This window comes from Peromyscus eremicus, chromosome 2 (genome assembly GCF_949786415.1).
Source record: "Peromyscus eremicus chromosome 2, PerEre_H2_v1, whole genome shotgun sequence".
In the NCBI taxonomy this organism is placed as follows: Eukaryota; Metazoa; Chordata; class Mammalia; order Rodentia; family Cricetidae; genus Peromyscus; species Peromyscus eremicus.
Genome location: NC_081417.1, coordinates 113,114,592 through 113,141,240, shown reverse-complemented (window position 1 = coordinate 113,141,240; position 26,649 = coordinate 113,114,592). Strand labels below are relative to the sequence as shown.

At 45.6% G+C, this 26,649-nt stretch overlaps 1 protein-coding gene and 1 long non-coding RNA gene across 3 annotated transcripts in view; one reads left to right on the top strand and one right to left on the bottom strand.

Annotated features, from left to right (window-relative positions):
* Positions 1-26,649, bottom strand: part of Patj (PATJ crumbs cell polarity complex component) — a 325,876-nt gene that overhangs the window by 17,224 nt on the left and 282,003 nt on the right. The window contains exons 36-42 of the mRNA XM_059254557.1: positions 24,934-25,127; positions 22,086-22,233; positions 20,958-21,044; positions 17,411-17,519; positions 16,776-16,813; positions 10,891-11,013; positions 10,071-10,175 (exon numbers count right to left, since the gene is read on the bottom strand). Of these exons, the coding sequence (XP_059110540.1) occupies positions 10,071-10,175; positions 10,891-11,013; positions 16,776-16,813; positions 17,411-17,519; positions 20,958-21,044; positions 22,086-22,233; positions 24,934-25,127 (804 nt within the window). The remainder of the gene's footprint in view (positions 1-10,070; positions 10,176-10,890; positions 11,014-16,775; positions 16,814-17,410; positions 17,520-20,957; positions 21,045-22,085; positions 22,234-24,933; positions 25,128-26,649) is intronic.
* LOC131903794 (uncharacterized) lies at positions 429-2,525 on the top strand. 2 transcript variants are annotated; one of them, XR_009377609.1, is made up of 4 exons: positions 429-559; positions 660-731; positions 1,431-1,512; positions 1,841-2,524. It is a non-coding gene; the product is annotated as an uncharacterized LOC131903794 (long non-coding RNA). The 2 variants fall into 2 exon arrangements; XR_009377610.1 differs by having other exon boundaries at positions 439-559; positions 638-731; positions 1,841-2,525.

Sequence of the window (26,649 nt, the reverse complement as noted above, 5' to 3'; positions counted from 1 at the left end):
CTAGTACTCTTTAATCAGAGTTTGGGAAGCAGTCACCTGTCGTGAGGGAAAAACGAGCTGTAGACCTTACTTCCCAGACACAGCTGAGCCCCCAGTTACACTTCAGTTACACTCATCCTAAAGTTTTACCATCCAGCAGGAAAATGTAAAAATCCTTCAGTTTCCTCCCCACAACTAGCTCTAAAATTAAAAGGCTTCTCAGCCACCAGTAAATCCTAGGGAGTCACCCCGAACCCTCCTGCCAATCTTGGCGCAGTGGAACCCTCAGGCCAAGTGGTAAATATGAAGGACAGCACGGTCTCTTGTGGGGAGACCAGGACAGCAAATCTGCCTCCTGCAGGAAGACGACATTTGTAGGCAGCACATTTGCCTTGAGAGCTGATTGACAAGTAACTTGATAGGCAGTGGCCAAACCTTCCCTGGGGCTTGGCCTGGGAATGGGGAGGAGCTACTCTCCAAGGGTTAGGTCAGTGGTGTACAAGTTCAACACTGAGGTGCGACCTAGGTGTCCTGCTCAGTCTTGCCTCTGAACACCAGGGACTGGGGACTGTGGTCTGAGGTAAGCATGGGGTCCTTTGGGGAGGCAGGGGAAGGCCAAAAGGCTGACAGGAAATGTACTTTATTTTTCTTTATCAAGTGAATCTTGGACTTGTTTTCAGCTTCACTGGGTTCTGAGAACAGCGACCGGAAAATACGGGTAAGAAGTGGTCCTGCCCTCAGGGAGGCATGCAGTAAGTGTCCTGTGGGGGCGGCAGGATACAGTGATGGTCACCGTGGGGAGGGGATGACACGGAGCTTAGAGATTCTTAATGAGACCAGGGATATCATGGTCTCTGCACCTTCAGGTGCTCTAGCCTCTGGTTGGTTCCCTGGCCTGGATAGGCGAGACCCTGGAACTGGCTAGGCAGAAATGAAGACAGTCTAAAGAAACACCTGTGTCTCTCCATCTACCACACCACTGAAAGGATGGACTCCAACAAAATGGGCATTTCCCCAGGAATCTTAGGCTGGGAGAAGGAAAAGGTGGCAGCTAGAGGGAGAACTTGCCTTCAGGAAAGAGACGCCACACAGTTCTAATACCTTAGAGGATGAGACAAAAGTCTAGACCATGAAGGTCAGTGGTGGGGGAGTCGCACTGGCCAGGGCTGCTTAGATGTGCATGTCCTTGGTCCTCTCTTTACTTACTTCAGGACCCAAAGACGACTGTGTGTGTGGTCACTGGACCTCTCTGTCATCCTTCCCAGTGTGGTCACATTGAACAGATCTCCCGTCCCTGCTTCCCACTATTGATAAGACTCTTTTAATTGGCTTGTTGAGGATGGCTTGGAGCACAGGCTGTGACTCCTGGATTCGGGAACAATCCCACCCCAGGATCTGTGGTCTGGCCTTCTGCCTCATGTGGACTGGCACCCTTTCCCCTCTTTCCCCAGAGGAAAAGGACAGTTGGGAAATATGGCTGATGTCATCCTGCTCGACCACAGCCCTTCAAAACATTAACCTCGTCAAAAACAGGTATGCCTTTACATCTGCGCCTCTTGTTAGCAACAGTGTGCTGTAGTGCTCAGGTGGTCAGAGTGGGAGACTAAATGCAGAATTCTTGGCCGACAGCGATGAACTATTACATTTAGTAGAGCTGCCTTACTTAGCAAGTGCATTTTTCACTAGACATTTAATGGAAGTATTTTGTACCCCCGTCCAGGTGTAGTTATTATTAAACACTTAGTAATTACAGGCCTGAGGCAGAGCAGCCCAAGGGCCTGAAGGAAGACTTGCAACTTCTCCAAGGAGGTAGAGGCCAAGAAGAGAAGTATGTGACCTGCCCACCCCAAACTCCCAACAGGAAGAAAGAGGTGGGGAGACCTGTCCTTCCAAGGAAGAGGAGACCCATCCAGAGAAGGCAAGGAGAAGAGGAGCAGCCATGGAAGCCGAGAAGACCCACCTGCTGAAGGAAGTGGGAACACAGACCCGCCCACCTACAGAGACCTGGGAGGCTACCAACAGGAAGGGAGAGGAGAGGAAGAGGCAACCATCTCAAGAAGGCAAGCTGGGGGACAGGGACGCTAGGCAAGATGCTCTGTCCCCCAGGCTAACCACGTGGTTCGAAGATGAGCCAATAACCATGTTCCCCCCTCCCACTGCTCTTACCCGTCAGTGCGTGTTCCCCCCTCCCACAGCACTCACACCTCACTCTGTCTTTCCCCCTCCCACTGCTCTTTCTGGTCAGTCTGTGTTCCCCCCTCCCACAGCACCCACATCCCACTCCGTCTTTCCCCCTCCAAATGCCTTGTTCCTTCACTGTGGTTCCCTGTCCAATGGCGTTTCTCTTTCATCTTGCAATTCCTTCAGTTTCTTTATCGGCGTTCACCTCTCAAGCCCTTCTCCTTGAGAGAGGGTTATTTCATCAGACAAACTGGCTTGTGCTGCAGCCACTGGGGCGGGCACTAAAGGACTTAAAAGGAGAGCTGAATTCAACCGCAGCATTACGTTCAGTGGGAGGTCAATGTTCAATTAAACTTTCTAGTTGAGTCATTTGTGTATGTTTTTATTGCATGGATCACAAGATGGGTAGCTCTTCTGAAAAAAACAGGATTGGAGCCCCCAACCCCCACCTCGGTGGTGGTGGCGCACGCCTTTAATCCCAGCACTCGGGGGGCAGAGGCAGGTGGATCTCTGTGAATTTGAGGTCAGTCTGGTCTACAGAGTGAGTTCCAGGACAGCCAGGGCTACACAGATAATCTGTGTCTCAAAAAACTAAAAACCAAACCAAACCAAAACAAAAAAATAAAAAAAAGTTTTGGGGATTATGTCTTGGAGAACTGAGAAGTCAAACAGTTTCTGGGAACGTGGGCTGTTATACAGCATGCAAGCCCATGCTCTTTGAGTGAGCTTTTCCTGAGCATCTAATGAGCAAGAGAACACTATTAGCCCTTAGATTTGTCAGGGCCCAGATATTTTTGGTGTAAGATGTAAAACTCAGCATCCACACCCAGCCTGCATCCTCGATCCAGAGGTACAGATGTGCAGAAAGTAGACAGAGGCTGTGAGGCCAAGGTGACCTTGAGAAAGTAAGCATTCTAAAGATCCACAAAAGCCCAGAACTGGCCTTGCTACAATCTGAAGTAGCAGAAAGTGTTTATCTAGAACTCACTGACAATGACTTTCTTGACATACTAATTTTTAGGCTTCTTAAACAATAAAAATCTAAGGGTGGCTGCTGAACATAGTGCCCTCTAGTGGCTCTCACCCCTAAAGTCACCTGGAATACTAATTTCTCCAAGGGTTTTTTAAATTTTATTTTTCTAGTATCAGGAATTAAAACCAGGGCCCCACGGCTTGTGTTTGCTAGGCAGGAATTCCAAGCTGCACCCCAAGCCAATTTCTATGCTATCAAAAGGCATTTTGTCATTCCCGGACCTCACACCTAAGATATTATAATGAAAGTGAGACTGTCCCCTGTACCCCACTTAGTCCTCGGCAGCTCTGTCAGGGGAGAGCTGTGATGTGTGCCACAGAGGAACCTTCTAGATTGCAGGAGGCACCAGGTTACGGTGCATTCAGCCCCCACATTCCACAGCTCTTTGTCTTTTCCTGCATTTTCAGAAGCTCCCCCTGGCATCAGGTGTAGGATTCACAAACCATCCCTTTAACTATACTCACATGTCCTGGCTGCTTGCTCGGTACTCTAGAACAAATCTGCCAAAATCCCAGCCCTGGGTGAGCTTGCTCTGGACCAAACTAACACTGCACCCACTCATTCCTACCACCCTACTGCACCCATTCATTCCCACACGCACTCTCCCCTCCCCCTATTGCACCCATTCACTCTCCCCTCACCCTGCTGCACCCATTCACTCTCCCCTCCTCCTACTGCACCCATTCATTCCCACATGCACTCTCTCCTCCCTCTTCCACCTGATTTCCCTCCAATGCAGGACTTCTCACATGCCACACCCTCATACCCAAGTTCATGTCCTTCAACTTGATCAGCATGCCCAGCAACCCACTGAATGTGAACAACATCTCCTAGATGTCTGCCTCAGGTGGAGCCCTTGGTATTTTTGGACAGTATCTTATTATTAGTCCTGGGTGGCCTTGAACTTGTGATCTTCCTGCATGTACTTCTCTGGTGATGGAATTTATCATCCATTATAAAACTTATTCTTGGCTTATTTACTGTGTAGGCATCATATATGCTATGGTATGTGTATGGAGGTTGAGGACAACCTGAGGGAGTCAGTTCTCTCCTTCCACCATATGTGTCCTGGAAATCAAGCGCAGCTCATTAGGCTTGGCAGCAAGTGTCTTTATCCCATGGGCTATCTTGCAAGCCCAAAATTTATCAGCTTGATGATGGCTACTGACTTCCAACAGATGAAAATGAAGTATGTCAGATTATTTTACTTAACACATATGTTCATATATTTATGCACCTAAATATATATATACATGTATATGTAGCAGTATTTGGGATCAAACCTAGGGCCTTGCCCCATGTCAGTCAAGGACTCTACACAGTGAGTTACACTTCTTATATCCTCCCTCCCTCCCTCCCTCCCTCCCTCCCTCCCTCCCTCCCTCCCTCCTTCCCTCCCTCCCTCCTTTCCTTGAGACAGGTTCCTACATGCAGCCTTGGCTGGCCTCTAACTCACCGAAATCACTTGTTTCTGTCCTGCCTCCCGAGTGAGTGCTGGGGTTAAAGGTGGGCACTACCACATGCTAGCTCTCATTGTTTAAGTTCTATTTGTTTCCTCCCCTCTTCTCTCCCCCGTTCTTTGTCTTTACCCTCTTCTTTTGTTTTAGGTCTTGCCATGTAGCCCGAGCTACCTTCAAACTCAAAATCCTCCTGCTTTTGCCTCTTGAGCTCCAGGATCTTGGAGTGCTCTACCAAGCTGGGCATTTTATGTTTCTAACACATATGCTGTAGTTCTAATATTTTCCAGTAACTTTCAGGCCAGGTATGGTGACTCATGCCTTTAATCCCAGCACTCAGGAGGCAGAGGCAGGCAGAGGCTAGCTAGGGCTACATAGTGAGATCCTATCTCAAAAATCTGAAACAAAACCAAAACCAAACAAAAGCCAAAAAGAAACAAACAAAAAACAAAACCCAATCAGTTAAAAAAATGTTCCCCATGTATGTTACTTGATTTTAAAAGCCCAATTTGGGCCAGGCATGGCAGCACAGGCCTTTAATCTCAGCACTCAGGAGACAGAGGCAGAGGAATCTCTGTGAGTTCAAGGCCAGGACTACACAGAGAGACCCCATCTCAACGCGCCCCCCGAACAGTCAGACTTGGGCTCAGTGGATAAAGGTGCTTGCCAGCAAGTCTGGTAACCTGAACTGGATCCCTAGGACCTCATGGTAGAAGAAGAAAACTGACTGTTGTCCACCACACATATACACACAGACGTACAAAATAAATAAAAACATATAATGAAGTCAGAATCACCCACCAGCACTTAATGAAAGCCTCCATCCCTTCTCTCTACAGACTTCCAACTCTTTAGCATTTTCTTTCAGTATTTGCTTCTATATTCCTAAATGACATAATTTTACTTCTATTTGCTGATTTAACCAAATTAGTCCATTGGCATTTTGAAACAAGGTACATAGAGTACGTAGCCTAGCTTGGTCCTAGGTTGGCCTTGAACTCACTCGGTTAGCCCAGGCTTTTTAGCCCTGGTTTGTGATGAGTTGCCTGCTTCAGCCTCCTGAACATGCCACCACTCCTGGCTGACAAGCTTTTAGAACATCTAATCATGTCCTTGTGTGGATAACAAAGCTTGAACCCCTCTGACCTTCCACTGAAGTGCCACGCCCCCCACGTGCCTCCCGTTTCCTGCACCAGGCTTCTGGCATCTACTTGTTTAATAGTGTAAGGAAGCTCGGCTGCCCCTGCTCCACGCCGGATGTAAAATGAGGGCTGGAGAAGCGAGGAGGAACTGCGCAAGCTTCCCATCTCAGCTTCGTTTTCCACCGTTTCCTCCGCTACCTTCAACTTTGGGTCAGATTCCTGTTCAACTCTGTACAGTAGACATGTTAATCATTTAAGGATGTTCCTCTTGCAGCCTCCCCTTTCAAGGCTGAAGACACCAGATAAGAATAGCAAAGGTATTTATTTGCAAGATGTGCAGGAGACATCATAATCAACACATCACCGACTACCAGTTTTTACAACTTCCTGTTCCAGAGTGGAACCTAGAAGTCTCTAATCTTTGCTGTAAACCTGAAGTTGTCCTAACAAACTCCATCTTGTCATCTGCTTTCTTTCTCTGTGTCATTCTCTCCTGGGATTCCAGAACCATAAGTCAAACAGACAAACATCCTGTGAAGCAGATCAAAACTGCCCCTAGCAGTGGTGACTTCCTTGTCCAGATAAGACTGGATGGCCAGGCCTAGGACAATGATCAACCAGAACGACCCGACCATGACTGAACTACGCAACCCCCCTTGACTCTGCCTCGTTCCCTCCATGGGGGGTGGGGGTGGGGGCCACCTGAAGACATCCAGTGTGGCCAGACTGAAAACAAGTTCCTTCCTAGCATTCACCATCCCTTGACTCTGTTCTCAACATTTGAGGCAAGTGGCCACCCATGGTTCTCTGGGACCCCCAGAACTAGATTTCCTTGGCTTATATTAGAGTTTGAGGGTAGCCTGGGCTATATGACAAGAACTTGTCCTATAACAACAATAACAAAATGAAGACAGAACAGTCCTGAAGGTCATTACTTATATGATATTCTTTTTTTTTTTGGGGGGGGGGTGGGTGCGTTTCAAGACAGGGATTTTCTGTGTGTAGCCCTGGCTGTCCTGAAACTCACTCTGTAGACCAGGCTGGCCTCAAACTCACAAAGATCACCTGCCTCTGCCTCCTGAGTGCTGGGATTAGCCTGCCTCTAAATGCTGTTCTTACTACCTCTATACTTTAATGTTTCCTCGATCATGGCGTGAATTTATTTTCCAGAGTACATAGTTAACACATTTTTTTAATTAGATCAGTTTTACATTTTCTACTTCACCTCAAACTTCCAGGACAGTTACATATATTTGATACTCAGTCCCTCTTTTTCCCCTTTTTAGTTTTATTCTTACTATTTTGCTGTGTGGAGGTCAGAAGACGACTTCCAAGAGCCCGTGCTCTCCTTCCAGTGCGGCAGCCAGGATGGAACTCAGGTCATGAGGCTTGCATGGCAAGTGCCTCACCCACGGAACCGCCTCCCTCTCTTTTTCCCTCTTTGGTTCAGAGGAGTTTCTCTTGACGTGCTCTTCCTCCTGTTCCAGCTGGCCAGACTGCTCTCTGTGCCACTGCCAGAGACTGTAATGTGTCCAGGACTTTGGTCTCTTCTGTTTCATTCTGTTCATTTGCTGGAGTATACCTTAAGGTAATTCTCTCAGAAGACTGATTTCAAAAAAGCCAGTGTCATTTAAATGCCTTGCTAGCAAGTACTTTTCTCTTGAAAAAATGTAAAGCCTAGGTAGGTATTATTCTTTTATTATTTAATATTTGCACTGATTAATGGGTCTTTAAATTTCTTTAACTTTTTTCTCCTTTTTCAACTCTGTGTTCCTATTTACAACTTCTACTTGTTGGATATTAGATTTCTTGGCTTAATCCCTTGGTCCCCTTGCTCTCTGCTGCCACATGACCACACATGCGCTATTCAGTAGCCAAACAAGGGGCTTTATCCCTACATGCGCTGTGTGGTCACGTAATTTGCACGCAGCAGCGTGATCGCGCAATCTACGGGCATGCGTGGCATAGCTGTGTGAGCCCATATGTGCCTGTGCAGGGGAATCCATAGAAAGCGGGTCACAGACCCCTCCCCACTTCTCCCTCTCCACACATGCCTTTCAAACGGGCCTGATCACATCCTTTCCTGTGCCTCCCTTCTCCTAATGAACTCTCACAGTAGGTTTCACTGTGCCTCGTGACTTTTCCTGGCAGGGTAAACAGCACTGTGGAAAACCAACACTCTCCCTCACTCATGGTTTGTACTATGGATTGAACCCAGGGCAAGTCTCCTCAGCTGAACCACATCTCCAACTCTTTCTCCATGCTATCTTAATATCTCTTCTACCACGGGGGCCTCTTACATCAGTTCTACAAGATCTGGAGGATGCCCGTGAAGGGCGACCCAAAGAACGACTTTGTATATAATCCCTTAAGTATTGTCTCTTTGAGTTAAAGACTTTCTTCTGACCTCCAACATGTTCGTAGGCTCTGTGATCCATCTCTTCCATTTTGATTCATGTATCTAACCAGTATTTAATAAGTGCACTGTGTCAGGCAATGGGGTGTCAACATTGGAAAGTTCAAGTGGCTTCAGTTTGCCCTCATTTCCAGCACTGAGCATGTGCGACACACTCCCTTGGCTATGAGGCTGCTCGGCCTCCCCACACCAATGTCCCTAAAAGTACAATGCCATCAAGGACACATTATCCTGAACAAAAGAGGATGAGACACTGAGATCAGGAGTTCAAGGCTAGCCTTAGCTGCATAGTGAAGCCAGTCTGGGTTATCTGTTTAATTAATGCTGCCTCAATCTACCCATCTACCAAAGCCATCTCCACAAATTTCTGATAGAAACGCCTGACATGCTCCCCTACCCCCTCATGTCCTCAAAGAAAGGTTGAAAATTAGAAACAAAAAGGATTTTTTTTTCTAGTGAACTGACAAGATGGCTCAGTAGTCAAGTTCCCACTGAGGCTCTCCTCTCGCATGCCCTGTGGTGAGCAGCTGAGACTGAAGGGCGCGCTTGTAACAGGTGACAAGGGGTCAGTGGCACGGAAGGATGGGCAACCAGAAACAAAGCTCCTGTAGCAGGAGCGTGAATCACTACGGCCGGCACTTCCACCCTAAGCGAGGACAGCACGCAGCCAAGGGGAAGCAGCGCCAAGGCTGTCCATGCAGCTGAGGGGAAGCAGGGCCAAAGCTGTCCACGCAGCGCAGCCGAGGGGAAGCAGGGCCAAGGCTGTCCACGCAGCGCAGCCGAGGGGAAGCAGGGCCAAGGCTGTCCACGCAGCCGAGGGGAAGCAGCGCCAAGGTTGTCCACGCAGCGCAGCCAAGGGGAAGCAGGGCCAAGGCTGTCCACACACTGTTTTGGTTGGCATTCAGCAGACGCTTAAGGACCCAAATAATATTCGGCCTCTTGTTTGAAACCACAGTGTTTCATGACCCCCATCATGTGTACCGAGAGCTCTTTACCTTGTTAAAGGCTCTGATACTTATACCCAGACCCCTGAGGTCTCCGAGCTAAGCACCACAAATCACTTCTCTCCAATGTCATGGTTCTTCCATTCAATCTTCTTATTCTAAAGACTAGGATTATCTGAGTGCTGGCTGTGGGTTTTATTCTTTTTACCTATAAATCATCTTCTACTACCTCTTCGGAAGTATGGTGATTATAATCCTTCATTTTAGGGCCACTCATTAGTGAGAGTCACCGCCAGTATGTGCCTCTCATGTCTCTGCAGGGCATCAATCTTAGAGACATGTGAAGGGCTGAAATGGAGGGAGGGGAAATTAACAGCCCATTTTGCTTTGACTTCCTCCTCTATTTCCCTCTTCCTCTGGACAATCCTCATGGGGCCACAGCTGATCAATAATTGTCTGCCTTAATTGATGACTACTAGGTAGGAAGAGTTGCAGGGTGCTGGCAACCATTCATAGCGTCAGAGAAAGAGCTTTTTCTCTGCCTTTAAAGGAATAGGAAACAGTGCTTGTGCTGCCCAGTACCAGTCTTTGGATGTAAGAAAGGAAATCATTTCCTAGTCCTCGCAAACCTCAATTTACAAAAGAATGCTGGAAGCTAAAAGCCTTGTTGATTTATCACATGAAGCTGAGAGTAATTCTTCTCCCCTTGTTATACTTTCATATAATCCCTGCTCATGCCTGTATGGGTGGCATTAAAGAATTTCTGAATAAAAATAATAATTTCTCGCTTTCAACCTTCATAATTCCCATCAGCAAGCCGCCTGCTGGGTGGCGATGCCGACTGCCAGTGACGCTTTGCTGTCTTTTCTGCCGCCACTTATCTGCCTCTCCCAGCTGGTTCTCCATTGATCGCAATACCTGCAGGATAATGCGCCCGAAGGCATTCTTCAGGAGATTAACAGCGTCTGTGTGAGACAGTCCATCCAGAGGTTGCCCATTAATGCTCACAATCCGATCTCCAACCTGGAAGGACAAAAGTGGGAGAAAATCACTATCATTAGGAAAAATTAAATTTGAGAAGAGTGCCTAAAACTCTTTGTAAGTTGTATTTCCCATCTGCCTTACTGCTGAGGGCTGGCTCTTGTGGAGCGTGGGGGATTTTTATGCCTTTCCCCAAATGCAGCCCAATCAGAGAAACAAGAAGGGGGTCAGATTTGATTACTAAAAGGCACTGCAGGTCACTTTTGTATTTTGGTAGTAGTGGTGTTTTATACATCCACTCGCCAGTAAGAGTGGGGTGCACAAATTAGTTGTTCAATGAAGCTCTGATGAGGAAGCCAAGTATTTTTTGCTTAATTTTTATACCACTGTTAAGATTAAGGGACAATAGAAAAAAAAAACAATAAAAATGTTGATACTTTTGGTGGGTGGAAGATTCCAAGATCAAATCTGAGTTAAAAACCAATTTTGGGTAAATGACAGGCTACAAGGGTTCAAGAGGTTTGGATGAAGCTGTGAGTCCTTCTTTTACCGCGACGCTTTGATAAAAACAACATTTTTATACGTCCAGGGACTTAATGAACTTCAGGTCTGCAGTCTTGCTAACGTAGTCTGCCCTCAGCATGGGCTGCTGATCGCTTTCCCAATTCCAACTTTAAACAAGGTCCTGTGGCTACAACCTCCTCCCCCAGCCAACACAAGCTGGCAGCCTTCTGCCAATCACCTCCCTCACATTTACCTTAAGCTTCTGGGTACGTGCGGCCACTCCATTGGCCTGAATCATGGCAATAAATATCGGGATATCTCCTAAAGGACTTCCTTTTCCCCCAGCAATACTGATTCCAAGGGCATCACTGAGCTCCTAAAAAGAGAGAGAAGACCTGCATCTTTAGTAATAGGCATAGATAAACTGTCCTCAGATTGCACTGAACAGAAACTCTCCCTAATGTAGAAGGCCAGCATAACATGGGAGCTGAGTGCAGGGCATCAAAAAGACCTGTGTTAGCCGGGCGGTGGTGGCGCACGCCTTTAATCCCAGCACTCGGGAGGCAGAGCCAGGCGGATCTCTGTGAGTTCGAGGCCAGCCTGGGCTACCAAATGAGTTCCAGGATAAGGCGCAAAGCTACACAGAGAAACCCTGTCTCGAAAAACAAAAAAAAACAAAAAAAACAAAAACAAAAACAAAAAGACCTGTGTCACCCTGCGAAGTCAGGTAGCTGTTGGAGCCTCAGAGAAGTCTGTCTCTGGAAGCCTCCAATTTATGCACAAGATGGGAAATAGACTGCATAGTACATGGTGATAATTTGAGTATAAATAAGATAACTGGTGATATCCTGGCCTACAGAAGAGGCTCCATAAAAGCCAATAGCAGCAGTAAATTAAAAAACAAAAGCCTTCACTGTTCAGTGGAGCGGCCAATTTGACGCAGCCTTGGCAAGTGTGTTCTCATATGGTGTTTATGATTAAACTGCCACGCATATCATGTTCTGGGTGTGAACAAACACACTTGGCTTCAAAAGAGCTGCATGGCTGCCTTAAACAAAGGATCTTAGAGGGTGCCCATGTTGTGACAACAGTTTTGAGAGGGAAGTAAAATAGTAGCAAAACTCTTTGCAAAGATGGACCCTTGTGCAGAGATCCGACTCTTGCCCCCTCCCCCCATCATAGGAGGGTTAATATTTTTAAAATGACTGAAGGCACAAATGACAAGTTGCAGTTCTAGCAGGCTGGCACCCTCACCAAGTCTATCTATCGCTCTTGCTGACTATAGTGGAAAAGTCTTGTCAAGATGCAGATAACGACAGCCCATTGCTTCTGTAGCAGAAAGACACTAAACTGGGTGGTAAGTGGAAATCTGGAGAATTGACAGCAGCAGGGGCACACTGCCTCCAGCTTTACCATGTGTGCGTGCTGGTGCTCATGCACTTGTGAGTCTACGTGCATGTGAGCACATGCAGGTGGGCATGTGTGTGGGTACATGCATGTGTGCATATGTATGTGTGTGTGTGTGCACACGCACGTGTGTTCATTTTCAAACTGGGAGCTAAAAAGGTGGCTGAACTGCTGACATTCTGATGTAAACCCCATCCTTGGTGCTGGAAAAACCCAAAACAGGCATATCTGGCTGCTGGATAATAAGAGAAGATCGTCAGAGTGGAAAGTTAGAAAGAGACCCCGATTCTGAGCACGAATGCACGGGATTCTCAGGCTCAGTGCTGATCACTAAGTGTAGAAGAGACCTCCACCAGCACACCAAAAGTTTTGATTATGATTATTTTTTGAGATAGGGTTTCTCTGTGACATTTTTGATTATTAAACAAAGGCAGACAGACACTGCACTCTCAAGTGAACTGGGTTGACTGCCTGCTAAAGCACAGGCACCACTGTTCTTCAGGGCAGACACAACTTAACACTCATGAGGTCCAGGATGCAATCTTAAGCTTGTTACCATGCAGGAAAATGTGACCATCTTCTCCTCTAAGGTTCTTCAGAACATGTAGGACAGTTGAAAGCAAACACTGGAACACGGTTTTATAGAGACATGAGTGGCCTGTATCAGGCCCCTGGCTGGACCCCAGCAAGGGGAAACACAACAACAGAGGCAGGATATATAAGTATTACTCTGTGATGTGAAGATCTACATGGTCACAGCTTCTGTAGTTGAAACTTAGCATCTAAAAATATTCATAGCTGCCGGGTGGTGGTGGTGGTGGTGGTGCATGCCTTTAATTCCAAGAGGCAGAGGCAGGTGGATCTCTGAGTTTGATGCTAGCCTGGTCTATAGAGTGGGTTTCAGGACAGCCAGAGATACACAGAGAAACCTGTCTCAAAAAATAAAAACAAAAACCAACCAACCAACCAACCAACCAACCAAACAAACAAACAAACAAATTCATAGCCAAAGATGGATATAATGCCAGTATTCTGGAGGCAGAGGCAAATGGATTTCTGTGAGTTCCAGGCCATCCTGGTCTACATAGCAAGTTCCAGGCTAGCCAGAGTTACACAGTGAGACTCTGTCTCAAAAAATAAAACAGAAATAAAAGAAACAACACCTTCCATAGCTTAGTGATCATCATTTACATCCTAATAAAGCTGGAAAACAGAAAAGCACCTCCAAAAGGTCCACATGAAGAGAACTTAAGAACAGACTTGTCTCAGCTAGAGAGATGGCTCTGTGGTTAAGAGCACTGACTGCTCTTCCAGAGGACCCAGGTTCAATTCCCAACACCCACATGGCAGCTCACAAATGTCTGTAACTCTAAGATCTGACACTCTCACACAGACATACATGCAGGCAAAACACCAATACATACAAAGTAAAAATAAATAAATTATTTTAAAAAAGACTTAAAAAAAAAAAAAAAAGAACAGACTTGTAGGGGCTGAGAGGCGCTCATGGCAGAACATGCCTTAGTCTGCATGATATTCCAGCTTTAATCTCTAGAGCCCAAACCAAATAAAATGTCATCAGCAAGGCCAAACACTCTACCTTAGGGCCATGGAGGTAGTTCAGAAGATAAAAACTGAAGCCTGGCCTGAGTTCAATCCCTGAAACTGACGTTATCCCAGCACTCCTACAGTGAGATGGCAGATAGAAACAGAAGTGCCTGGAAGCTCCTGGGCCAGTGACTGGAGCATGCCGCATAGCTACAGAAACTAGAGAGACCCTGTCCCAACAAGGTGGAAGGTAAGAACTGACTCCCGAGTTGTCCTGTGACTTCCATATGTGAGCTGTGATATGCATACATCACATACATAGCCCATATCCTAGATGACAGAAGGATTCGTTATTCTCTTATCATTAGTACTGTTATGCTATAACGGTAATGTAGGATAATTGCAATGCTTCACTTCCAGGGAGATTTTATCTCGATTCACAGAATTTGTGATCAATTGATACCTTCTAAATGCATCAATCAATAGGCGATGCCTTCTGTGCAAAATTCCAGGAGATATTAACTTATTTTTATCTTCTGTGTATGGGTGTTTTGGCTGCATGTACACCTGTGTACCACATGTGTGCAGGACCCAAAGAAGCCAGAAGAGGGTCTTGGATCCTGTCCTGGGGCAGTAGCTGAGAGCCTACATCTTATCCACTGGTGAAGCAGACAGAAGTGGGCCTGGGCCTGCTGTAGGGTTCTGAAACCTCAAAGCCCACCCCAGTGACAACACCTTCTTCAACAGGGCCACATCTCCAAATTCATCCTAAATAGTCTACCAAACGGGAACTAAACATTCAAATATATGAGCCTATGGGAGCCATTTTCAATCAAACCACCACAGATACCCTACAGCTGGAGTTCTAGACTCTTGCGGACTAATGCTGGGGGACTGAACCCAGGTCCGCTGGAATAGCAGCCAATGCTCTAAACTGCTAAACCATCTCTCTAGTTCCCAAGAGATGTTTTATTATGAAGTCTGTGAATGCCATGTGAGAACAGGAGGTATGAGCAGGCCTATTACGGAAGCCTGTAAAAAGAAAGGACTGAACTGGCTAGAGATATATAACATATTTTCAGAGTCTCAGAATATTTTGGCCTTAGCTCCATCTGTGTTTTATCTGCAAATGTGTACACTATTGGTGCATCTACCTTCTTTATCACAGAGCATCTCAACTGCCGCTCTAGTGAGAAGATACAGGACAAGTAAGTTTGGCTAAACTGCAGCCAGGAAGGACAGATGCCCTTTCTGACCTGTAGGGGGGACTCAGAATTACATACTCTATATATCTTATCTCATTTATTTATTTTTGGATTTCTGAAATAGGCTCTCTGTAGGCCAGGCTGGCTTGGAACTGACTATGTAGCTCAGGCTGGTCTTGAACTCATGGCAATCCTCTTCTCTTAGCCTCCAAAACGTAGAGATTACAGGCATGAGGCAGCAGGCTCAGCATTTAATCCATATTGGTCTAGAATATGAGTTACTTTTACAAGCCCATGCTATAGATGGCAAAATTGAGGCTGGCTCAATGAAAGATCAGTGAGTTGATGTTATAGATGGATTGTGTCCAATCAAAGTTTAATATTGAAGCCCCAAGTTCTAGTTCCTCAGAACATGACTCCATTTTGAGACAGTCTTTAGAATGAGTCCACTAGGGTGAGCTTTAAATCAGTCCAACCAGGAATCCTCATGAGAGGCTACGTAACAGGAAAAAGACGAGGAAACACATAAAGGACAGGTCACATGAGGCCACCACAGGATGGCAGCCATCTATAAGCCAAGGAGAACTCAGAGAAAGTTAACCCTAATATTGAACTTTTAGCCTCTAAAACTGTGCGAAACTAGCATCTGCTATTGAAGACACCCAGTCTATAATATTGTTTGGCAGCTCTCCCAAATAAACACAGTCAAAGCGTGAGTGGTAGAGCATAAGCTATGACTGAATCCAGAGAGCCAAGCTGTGCAGGAATCACGTTGCTGCAGGTGGTTATACTGATTACAAGAGGGCCGTAGTCCTGTCACGACTCTTGAACCTCAAGTTTACAGTCTACCTTCTAATATTCCAGATATCACACACGAGCTGAAAATCAGCGTCTGAAAATGTAAGAACTGGAGTAAACCTCATACAATCTTCTCAAAAGAGCAATTCAACCACATCTAACAGCTTTTAAAAAGAAGTACCCCACCATGCTCAAGATGGAATGCATATGCTAGCCAAGCGCTCTGCAACCAAGCTGCGGCCTGGCTCCAAGCATGGCTTGGGATCTAATAGCTTCTTTTGAAGGAAGGGATTAATCCTGAGGTGATTATTCATGACATAGGCCAAAATGTAAATATAGCAATGTTTGTTATATAACGTAAATATTAAACATGGGGGCCTGAGAGATGTTGAATAGTTAAAGCATTTGTTGCTTTTGCAGAGGATGTGGGTTCGACTCCCAGCATCCACGTGGTGGCTCACAACCATCTGTAACTCCAATTCCAGGGGATCCATTGCCCACTTCTGGCTTCTGTGGGTACAGAGGAATGCATAGTGTACAGACTATATGTGGGCAAAACGCTCATACACATAAAATAAAAAAAAATCTAAAAAAATAAAAAGAAGCATGCAGATTGTTTAATGCAAGGAAGCTGATTAAGAAAGTTCTAGGCACACCTGGACAGTGAAGTGACTATTACATCAGCAGTAACAATCATGCTCTGTGCTTTCAAGAGTACTGACATGACTCCAAGTTCACACAACAAGGTAAAGAAGATGAGCTAAAAGAGAAGGTTCAACACGCTTTTGTTGTGTGAAATTTAAACACACACACACACACACACTATTATGAAAAGGATATACTAAAATATTCACAATGGTCATATGTGTTTCAATCTATTTTTTTTTTTTTTTTTTTTTTTTTTTTTGGTTTTTCGAGACAGGGTTTCTCTGTAGCTTTGGAGCCTGTCCTGGAACTCACTCTGTAGACCAGGCTGGCCTTGAACTCACAGAGATCTGCCTGCCTCTGCCTCTCGAGTGCAGAGATTAAAGGCGTGTGCCACGACCACCGGCTCAATCTATTTTTTAAAAGTCTATTTCTGTTACATATTTACTTTACTAACTTGAAAGAACAAATAACCCAATAAATTACATTCAGGAAGAAAATGTACAAACTAGCATAAAAACAGTAACTGACTTACTCTGATTATCTCAACAGTCCTTGGTCCCACCTCTGTGCCTATGAAAGAAGCAAGACAGCTCATTAATGCTTTTGCATCAGAGGTAACATACTTAAGACGTAACATTCCCATAATGACAGGAGCATTCTTCTAGGGCTTCAAGAAAGGAGACTAAAGCAAGCCAGGCAAACCCTTCCTCAGCATCAGGACCCAACTGAGTCCTCAGGGGCAGTGTTGCAGCATGGACAGATGTGGACATAATAATCGTTTGGTCTGACCAAAGCTGATGGGCTGCAGCAGCAATGGCCTGGAACATGGTGACTCAGAGCTGGGAACAACACATTTGTGTTTCATTGTGCATTTTTCTGCTCTACTCAAAGATAACCTTTACCCAAGAAGGACTTCAAAACCCCTGTGCCCACTCTGCTCTCCAGGACATACGCACTTTTCACCCCCTCCAGCCACCTGCAATGTTCCCAGGTTCTCTCTGTAAAAGAGACATCTACTTTTTTTTTTTTTTTTTTTTTTTTGACATCTACTTTCTGATGCACTGTAAGTGTTTGCTTTTCTGTGGCTTATGGAATCTGTGCCCCCACCCCCAACCTCTCCTTCTGAAATAGGCTACACTAAGTAGCTTGGGCTGGCCTTGAACTTACATTTCTGGGGAGGATCAGAAGCTCTTTTTGTGCCAACCAGGTTTTGTAGGCCAGTGATGACAGGGGCGAAGGAAGGCCGGCAGCTGCCATGTGCACTGTGCTGATCCCCCTGAAAAAGAGACACTGGTCACTTGCGTGCAGGCACTACCACAGCCCCAGAGATACATCTTTAATCAGAGTCCACAGTGGCCAAGGTTAGCAGTCAAGAAAGAAAACTAGTCGCTGGGCTCACCCCTCACCACCCAGCCCCATCTAAACACCCGCTCCTTTGTGTCCCCACTGCAGATGTGTGCATCGCGGTCACAGTAAGAACAGATAACTCCAGCTGCTTTTGCTGCACATGAAATCAGACATTTTCCTAGGCTGCCAGAGTGTTACAGCCTTCAGTGACTGGCCCTGTCCTTTGAGGAAGCAAACAACCTGACCCCCCTAGTCACCCCAACTACATCCCACGCCTCGCCAAGCCTAGTGTATGAAGCTCAATCAGTAGAAAGTGGCTGAGTAGACTTCTGGAGAAGGCAGCAACTATTGAGGGGAAAGAGCTGACTTATGGGTATCTTACTTTTTATCCCAAACATTGTCTCATAATCAGAAATGGTTCAATCCAACCTGCTAGACCTATTATTTAACTGTTTCCCCACTTAAATAGATATTTGAGATTTATAGACAGCTATTGACTATCCAAAATCACACACATTCGCAAAGGCCCTTTCTAACGTAGGTAGTATCATCTCTAACTTTTCTACCTGGTTATCAAGCCTATGCTGAACTGCCCTGAAAATTTAAGCTATGACTAACATCACTATGGCCATTTGGTAAATTATAATGTGTTTTGTTTATGAGACAGGGTCTTTCTATGTAATATAGGCTGGCCTTGAACTTAGATTTTTATGAGTGCTGAGTTACAAGTGTGTGCCATTATGCCTGGCTTCAGTTCTTTTTTTTTTTTTTTTTGTGCTAAAGATCAAACTCAGGGCTTCATGCATGGCAGGTAGGTGCTACACCTACCACACCTTAGTGATCATTTATTTAACTATGGAAGAAGCTTTAAAACATTTAAATATTTCTTAAACAAGAAAGATTTAAAATAAGCAGAAATGTTAATAAGAATTATAGATATACTCAGATTCCATAACTGAAAATCTGCTACATTTTCATGACACACACATACATGTATAATCTAGGGAAGTGGAGGAAGAGGATCCTGACCCTGGGCACAAACAAAGTCTCCTTCATAAAAACACAAATAAACTGAAAAATAAGATGTCTACTGTAGATAATTTCTTTTTATTTTATACATGTGTTTTGCTTGCATGTGCACCATATGCACCAGCCTGAGGCAGCCAGAAGAGGGCACTGGATCCCCTAGAACTGGAGTTACAGATAGTCATGAGCCATGATGTGGGTGCAGGGAATTAAACCCAGGTCCTCTGAAAGAATAACAAGTGCTCTAAACACCTGAGCCATCTCTCCAGGCCCTCCACTTTCTTTATCACATACCTTCTATTCATCAATTAATTCATCTTTTAAAGTTCATTTTCATATAGAGTGTAGATATCTGTATACTTTAGGATAGGCACACTTTTCTTTGGTGTGACACAGGGGTCCCATGTATTCTAAGCTGATCTTACCTTATTTATGTATTACTTTATCTAGTTGAGCATGACCTGAGCTTGGGACCCTGGGTATTAGGATGGTAGGTATGTGCCACCATGCCCAGTTTATATGGTGCTTGTAATAGAAATTTATGAACCAGCATTAGCCACTGTCAAACACCAAACTGTACAAACTTACAGTTAAGTAAGATGTAGAAAACCAAGACATAAAGCTGGAGACTGGCTCAGTCTGTAGAGCACTTGCCTAGCATGCGACGCCCTGGGTTCAACTGTGAAGTTTATGAATCATGACGATACTTATATACATTCCTCCAGGAGTCAGAAACCCAGTCTACCCACCGCCTCAACTGTTAGGCCAGTGGGAATCACAGTTTCATGTCCAGTATGGACTCACTCTAGTCTCCCATGTACAATGAGGCTTAAAGGAACCATGTGACACGGACAGGTCTTCCACCAGAGGAGCAGCAGGCCTGGGACTGCTGTCGTGTATCTGCAGCGCCCACTGTAACCTAAGTCTCCACCGCATCCCTGACTCTTCACTTGTGGAATAAGCAGCACTATGAGTGTCTATGTTTGCTGCTAATTATAGAAGCTGGGGACGGAAGGGAGGGTCCAAATTTAACAGTGTGGATTAGGTTTGATTGTTTTAGAGATTTTTTAAAAATTTTATTTATGTGTGCTTATGTCTATGTGAGTATAGGTGTCGGATCTCCTAGAACTGGAGTTAAAGACAGTTGTGAGCCACCATGTAGGTACTGGGAATTGAACTTGAGTCCTTTGGAAGAGCAGCAAGTAATCTTAACCCTTGAGCCATCTTGCTGGGCCCGCTTTGAAGATCCTTGAAGTCAAAGCAGCTAGTCTGTGATCCCGTCTGATCAATGATATACATTTAAAATTCTTGTATTACACTTATTTGTGTGTGTGTGTGTGTGTGTACAAACACATGCCATAATATGAGTGTGGAGGTCAGAGGACAACTTTTGGGAGTCACTTCTCTCCTTCTACAAGAGTTCCAGGAATTAAACTCAGGCCATCAGGTTTGGCGGCAGTGCATTTCCCACCAACTCAGTGGCCCTCGGGGACATCTTTTTGCTGTTTTCTAATTCATGGGCAAAGCAGCAGCCGGCAGCCTCAGCAGTGGACAGCTTTGCAGATGCAGCCATGCCAACACAAAGCCAGGACATCTCAGAAGGGAGCTAGAAGGCAACCAGAAGAGGACTAACAGTCACACTTCAACCTCAGAAAGGGGGGCTGTCCATAACCCTCAGAGAGACTAGGGGCTACGTGCAAGTTTCTACAGCTGAATCATGTGCCAAGCGGGACCAAGAGAGGTAGACTGAGTGTGTCAGCCATTATAACACACACAATTACCGTGAAAATACTTCATTAAAAAGGTGGTACTGACATCAGTCTTGCAAAAAAATATATTTGCTAACTCACAAAATGTCACCCACCAATACCTCCCTGCTGTAAGAGAGACCCCCAGACTTGGCTCTCCTAGGAATACACCATTAATTGCCTTCAGCATGTGTGAGTGGCTATTCACAAGTTAACTTTATAGCAATGTTTAATTGGATGAACAGAACAATGTTGTACTAATGAGGGTCAAATTGCCACCAGATGTTACCTCTTTTTTTTCTGTTTTAAAATAAACACAGCTGTGTACGTGCGTGCACAGGTAATACAGAATAGTGGGAGAGAAAAATGGTTCTAAGAAAACACTTAGAGGCAATAAAGGAAAGAGAAATGTGGGGCTTAATGAATTTCCACATCCCCTTTCATTTGTATTTCAAACCTATGCGAACGCCCTGGAGCTGGTGCTGAGACTATGTGGTACATCAGACATCATCTCTAAATAACCGCTTATGAAATGAGCAACTTCCCCGGCGTGTGCCGGTGAGGGAGTGAGTGGCTGGGAGGACATCAACAACCTGGCTGTTTTGTGAGGTCTTCCGAGAGGAGGCCCAGGAACCGGCTCGGAGTCTCCCAATCTCCAGCTGCACAAGGCCCTGGACGCACTTGGAAGACAAGAAAAGAGAGAGGTGAAACACAGTAGCATTTATGATCTAAAGCATCAGAGCCGGGCCTCCAGTCTTCTGCATCCGGCCGAGGCTTCCTAGAGGTACCGAACCAGTCGTCCCAAACCCAAACAAAACAGAAAGCCAGCAGCTTCGTCGCGAGTCCTTCAGATGCACTGAATGGGTTTGATAGCAACTGCTTTTCTCCCCTTCCGCCTCCCTTCTGGTGAAAGTGCTCAAAAGGAACAAAACAGTCCAGAAGCGGGAAAGAGCACAGTGGGAAATCCTATTGGAGACAGTTCACAAACCCAGGCCTCCTTTGCAGAGTAACTGAGGTGTCTGTACCGGGAACCCTGATTACTAGAACACACCCCATCTGTCTGCACAAGCCTCCACAGCTGCTTTTAAGATCCACTGGCTGTAACCAAAGGCGAAGGAGGTTCATGAGGCAGAAGCCCCTCAGCTTCCAAGTCTGAGCTGGGGACTTCCACAAGCTCACCGGAGCCCAGGGTGGGAGCAACCCACCCAAGCAGAGCTGTGTGACTCTGTCTTCATTTGTGAAATCGAGAAGCCAGTCTAGACGAGGGTTAGCGTTTCCTTCTGGCATCAAAATTGGGTTTGATTAATGTAGAGGGGAGGGGCTGGACTCCATGCTCCAGGAGAGCACGTTTTGTCCAATGAGCTGGATGACAAGTGTGACAGCTGGAACAGTCACTAGCATGAGAAACTACCTCAAAATCCCCAGGCAGTTCCCTTGGTCTGCTTAGTCAGCACAATAGCTTTCCTTTAAAGCTGCTCTTGTTGGGAGGGGGAGGCTGGGGGGGTGGGAGGAGGGAAGGGGGGGGTCTTTGATTGGTGTGTAAAGTGAACGAAAACATTTTCTTAATTAAAAAAAAAAAGCCGTTCTTGGTCATCAGGTATTATATTTCCAGTGAGAACAGAGCAAAAACATCCAACCAAGGCCGGGAAGACTGGGCCAGCTCCGTGAACGTCATGAACGTCGCTCACTGCAGCCAGGCTGGAAGCTGCGTAGGGACTCACCTTGAGGATGGTGGCCACTGTCTCCTGCGAGGCATGTCTCATGTCCTCTCCATTCACAGACAAGATCTGGTCTCCTTGAATCAACCTGCCATCAAGGGCTGCAGCTCCACCTTTCACAATGTCAGAGATAAACACTCCATTTCCGCTCCTGTGAACATCACCAAGCATTGTGGGATTGGCACAGCCAGTTAGTTATTAATTACAATTGGATCTTACTTTATGAAGATTTATGCTAAGATCTAAAACCAACCCATTAAGTCCAATGCCGTCCACTAACTTTCTGAAGAATAAGCTTCACAATCAGAATATGCCTCTTTGTGCTTTGTATTGTACTTCCGCCTTCGTCTACTGCGCTTTATTTTTATTGGTGGTGTAAACCTGTGATCCCAGCACTCGGGAGGTGATGATTTTATAAAGAAAAGTGGAAATTGACTTTTTAAAGAGGCAGAGTTTGTGCCCTGGAGTACAGCTCTGTGGCTGACTGCTTTCTGGTGTAAGTGTGACCCTGGGGTGATCCCAGCACCCCATACAAAAATGAAGTGAGCAAGCTTAGAGAACAGCCCATTGCTAGTAACTTCCTTTTATTTATTTATTTATTTTTTATTATTCACGTGTTTATGTAGGTAGATATGTGCATACCAGCACATGCATGGAAGTCAGAGGACAGCATGTGGGGGGTTACTCTCTTTTCACATGTGGGTCCCAGGGATCTAAGGCAAGTCATCAATTTGATGGCATGTGCCTTGCCCCACTGATCTTTCTTACAAGTCCCTAACAGTTCTGTCTCTAATTTCCTTTTCCTCTAATTTCCTACTTCCTTGATTATGCATCCCACTGCCCCCCCCCCATCCCCACCCCCTGCAAGTCTCCTGTAGGGCAGGCTGGCCTTGAACTTCCTCCTGCCTCCACCTACTGGTGCTGGGATCATAGGCCTGTACCACCGTGACTGTTTTATGGAGTGCTGAGAATTGAATCCAGAGCTTCATGCATGCTAGGCAAGCAGTGTACCAGCTGAGCTATATCCCCCAGCCTCTTATTTTTAGTCTTCACTTCTTTTATTTGCTGAATAAATCTGTTTCAAAATTGAAGAGGTCAAAAAGTGTGTATCTTGGATCTAGAGAGATGGCTTAGCACTTAAGAGTATCCACTGTTCTTTCAGAGGACCAGAGTGTTCCCAGCACCCACACTGGGAGGCTTACAACCATCTGTGGTTCCAGCATATTCTCTCTCTCTCTCTCTCTCTCTCTCTCTCTCTCTCTCTCTCTCTCTCTCTCTCTCAACAGGGTCTAACTCTGTAGCCCAGGCTATCCTAGAACTTACTATGTAGTCCACACTATCATCAAAGTTGTGTGATTCAGCTGCCAGAGATGTGAATTACAGTGTGAGCTACCTTACTTTTGTCTTTTTTAATTTTGATACACCATGGCAAATGATTTTTGTGGGAGGTATGCTGAAGGCTGAAGACAGATCACACATATGCTACCTATGTGCTGTGGAGGTGGGCTATCTCCCTACCTCTACTGATCTTCATTAGCACCTGTAGCATCCCCATTTTTATGGCTATACATTATATTGTGGATGTTCCATAATTTCACTTATTCAGTGTTTACCTCTCTAGTTGGTGGTGTGAACCTGGGAGAGCAGGGCCTAAAAGTGAGGTGGACTAAAGTTTCAAGCAGTAGCCAACTTTATTCAGAGCATCAGGCAATTTGTACTCTGAGGGTTAATAAGAATCACACGAGTCAGGTGTGCGATCAGACAGACCAACCACACACGGCAAAAGATGGCTGTTCCACAGAGGCACATGGATAACAACAGCTGAAGTAAGCTCACTCCTATCCGCTACACCTGGGAGTGAGCATGAACACACATTCCAAGAACAAGTCTGTGTTTTGAAGAAACTGAGGGCCTAAACTCTTGTCTTGTTTTCTTGGACTTTTCTCACAAGAACTCAGAATTATTACATGACTCCGTTCTTGGAGTGTGTTCTGACAATTGAAGACCTGCTGATGAGTTTTTTTTTTTTTTCCTATTCCTTAGTTACTGCAAAAGATGTGCAATAAATATCTGCAAGCAAATCTTTAAGGAATTGTGGAACTACTTGTGAAAAGGATTTGTAAACCTTAAGAAATGCATTAGATCCTTTACAATGAAAAGTTTCATGCTAAAGAATATAAATGTTCTTTTCAACTAGATCTGTATTGCAGATGCATGCAGATCACTTCATGCATCTATCACTGGTGATGGGGGAACACCGTGTGTGGTGATGGGGGAACACCGTGTGTGGTGGTACCGTGTGTGGTGATGGGGGACACCGTGTGTGGTGATACCGTGTGTGGTGATGGGGGAACACCGTGTGTGGTGATGAGGGAACACCGTGTGTGGTGATGGGGGAACACCGTGTGTGGTGATGGGGGAACACCGTGTCCGTGGTGGTGCATTCCAGCTGAGACAGAGTTGCTGAGAGTTTGAGACTAGCCTAAGCTACATAGTGAGACCACATCTCAACAAACACCACAAAATTGAACCACCATTCTCTGACTGGAGTGTCCTCAGGTAAGCAGAAAGCAGCTCATTCTGTCTCCACAGTCGCTCTGCACTCACACATGCAAGAGAACACACAAATACTGTCCTAGGCGGCCACTCTAACCCTACTGCAGAGCTGAGTGCAGATCCAGCAGCCCAGCTGGAATCGGGTGTGCCCACTGGGTCCAGCTGCATCTCAACATGATGCGTCTTAGAAACCCCATCACTTCTCTACAGTAGGCTTTCTTTTTCAGCATTTAGAAGTATTTGTCCCCATATGCTGAAGAGAAAGACTGAACTTGACTTAACAACCCATCCTTACCGTTTCCCAACAATGCTGAGCCCCAGTCCTCGGCCAGTCTTCTTCTGCAGATCCACCAGGAACACCTCCAAGTTTTCCTCATCTCTATACTGCGCCTCATCTCTGTAGACCACCAGCCGCACCTTCTGGGGGGTCTGCCTCAGGGCTGTGATGGCTTCTTCATGGCTGGAGCTCCTCAGGTCAACCCCATTAACCTGTAACAACAGCCGTCCTGAGATGGGCAGCTTACAGCGGAGGCATTTCAGTCTGCTGCTGCTCCTTGATCCAACTGGTAAGGAATCTCGAGAAAGTTCCAGACATTCTCGAAGAACACCATACAACCATCAAGAGTATGAGCTGCTTTACATATAAAGACTCCACTCCACAAAGAACAGAAGGGTGGGTTGGTGTGTCTGGTCTATATTTACACAGCTGTGAACTTCATTGAGGAGTTAGGGGAGCTGGGTATGGGGGGGCATGGTTACTTATTGAGGTTGGAAGGAAGTAGCCAGTAGAGCTATTAGCCCAGTTAGCAATCATCTTTGGGCTGTTTGCTTGTTGGACATGACATTCTCACTCTTTTTTGTTTGTTTGGCTTTTTCTTTCTTTTTTGGGGGTGGGGAGTTTCAAGACAGAGTTTCTCTGTGTAGCCCTGGCTGTCCTGGAACCCTGTAGCCCAGGCTGGCCTCGAACTCAGAGATCTGCCTGCCTCTGCCTCCTGAGTGCTGGGATTAAATGTGTGCACCACCACTGCTCAGCTGTCTTTGCCTTTTTGAGACAGTCTCACTATGTATCCCTGGCTGTCCTAAGAATGCTATGTACAACAGGGTGCCTCAAACTCACAGAGATCTGCTGCCTCTGTTTCCTGAGCATTGGTATTAAAGGTCTGCACCGTTACAAATCTGGCTGGCTTCTCACTCTTAATTGCTCAGATCACATCATCTTTAGAACTGGCCTAGAAGAAAATTAAAGGACAGATGTTTCCAACAGCTTCAAGAAGCCATTGAGCCAGGCGGTGGTGGAGCTCGCCTTTAATCCCAGCACTCAGGAGGCAGAGGCAGGTGGATCTCTGTGAGCCAGCCTGGTCTACATAGTGAGTTCCAGGAAAGGCGCAAAGCTACACAGAGAAACCCTGTCTCGAAAAACAAAACAAAACAAAACAAGCAAACAAAAAAGAAGCCATTGAAGGTTCACATTTGAATCTGATGGCATGGACACGGAGAGGCTCACCACCAGAGAACATACAATACTGGGAACAGTCGGCAAAGCCATCACACTGCTGGAAAGTCACACGAACCTGGGACCTCTCTTAGCCTCACTCTCTTGCTCTGTTATATGGAGATCACAGACAACTTATTATTTTTTTAAGATTTATTTATTTATTTATTTATTTATTAATTAATTTATTATGTACACAGTGGTCTGTCTGCTGACCTCTTTTAGCCTCACTCTCTTGCTCTGTTATATGAAGATCACAGACAACTTATTATTTTTTAAAGATTTATTTATGTATTTATTTATGTATTTATTTATGTATTTATTTATTTATTTATTATGTATACAGTGGTCTGTCTGCATGTATCCCTGCTTGCCAGAAGAGAACACCAGATCTCATTACAGATGGTTGTAAGCCACCATGTGGTTGCAGGGAACTGAACTCAGGACCTTTGGAAGAGCAGCCAGTGCTCTTAACCTCTGAGCCATCTCTCCAGCTCTCAACTTATTTTTTTAAGTAAA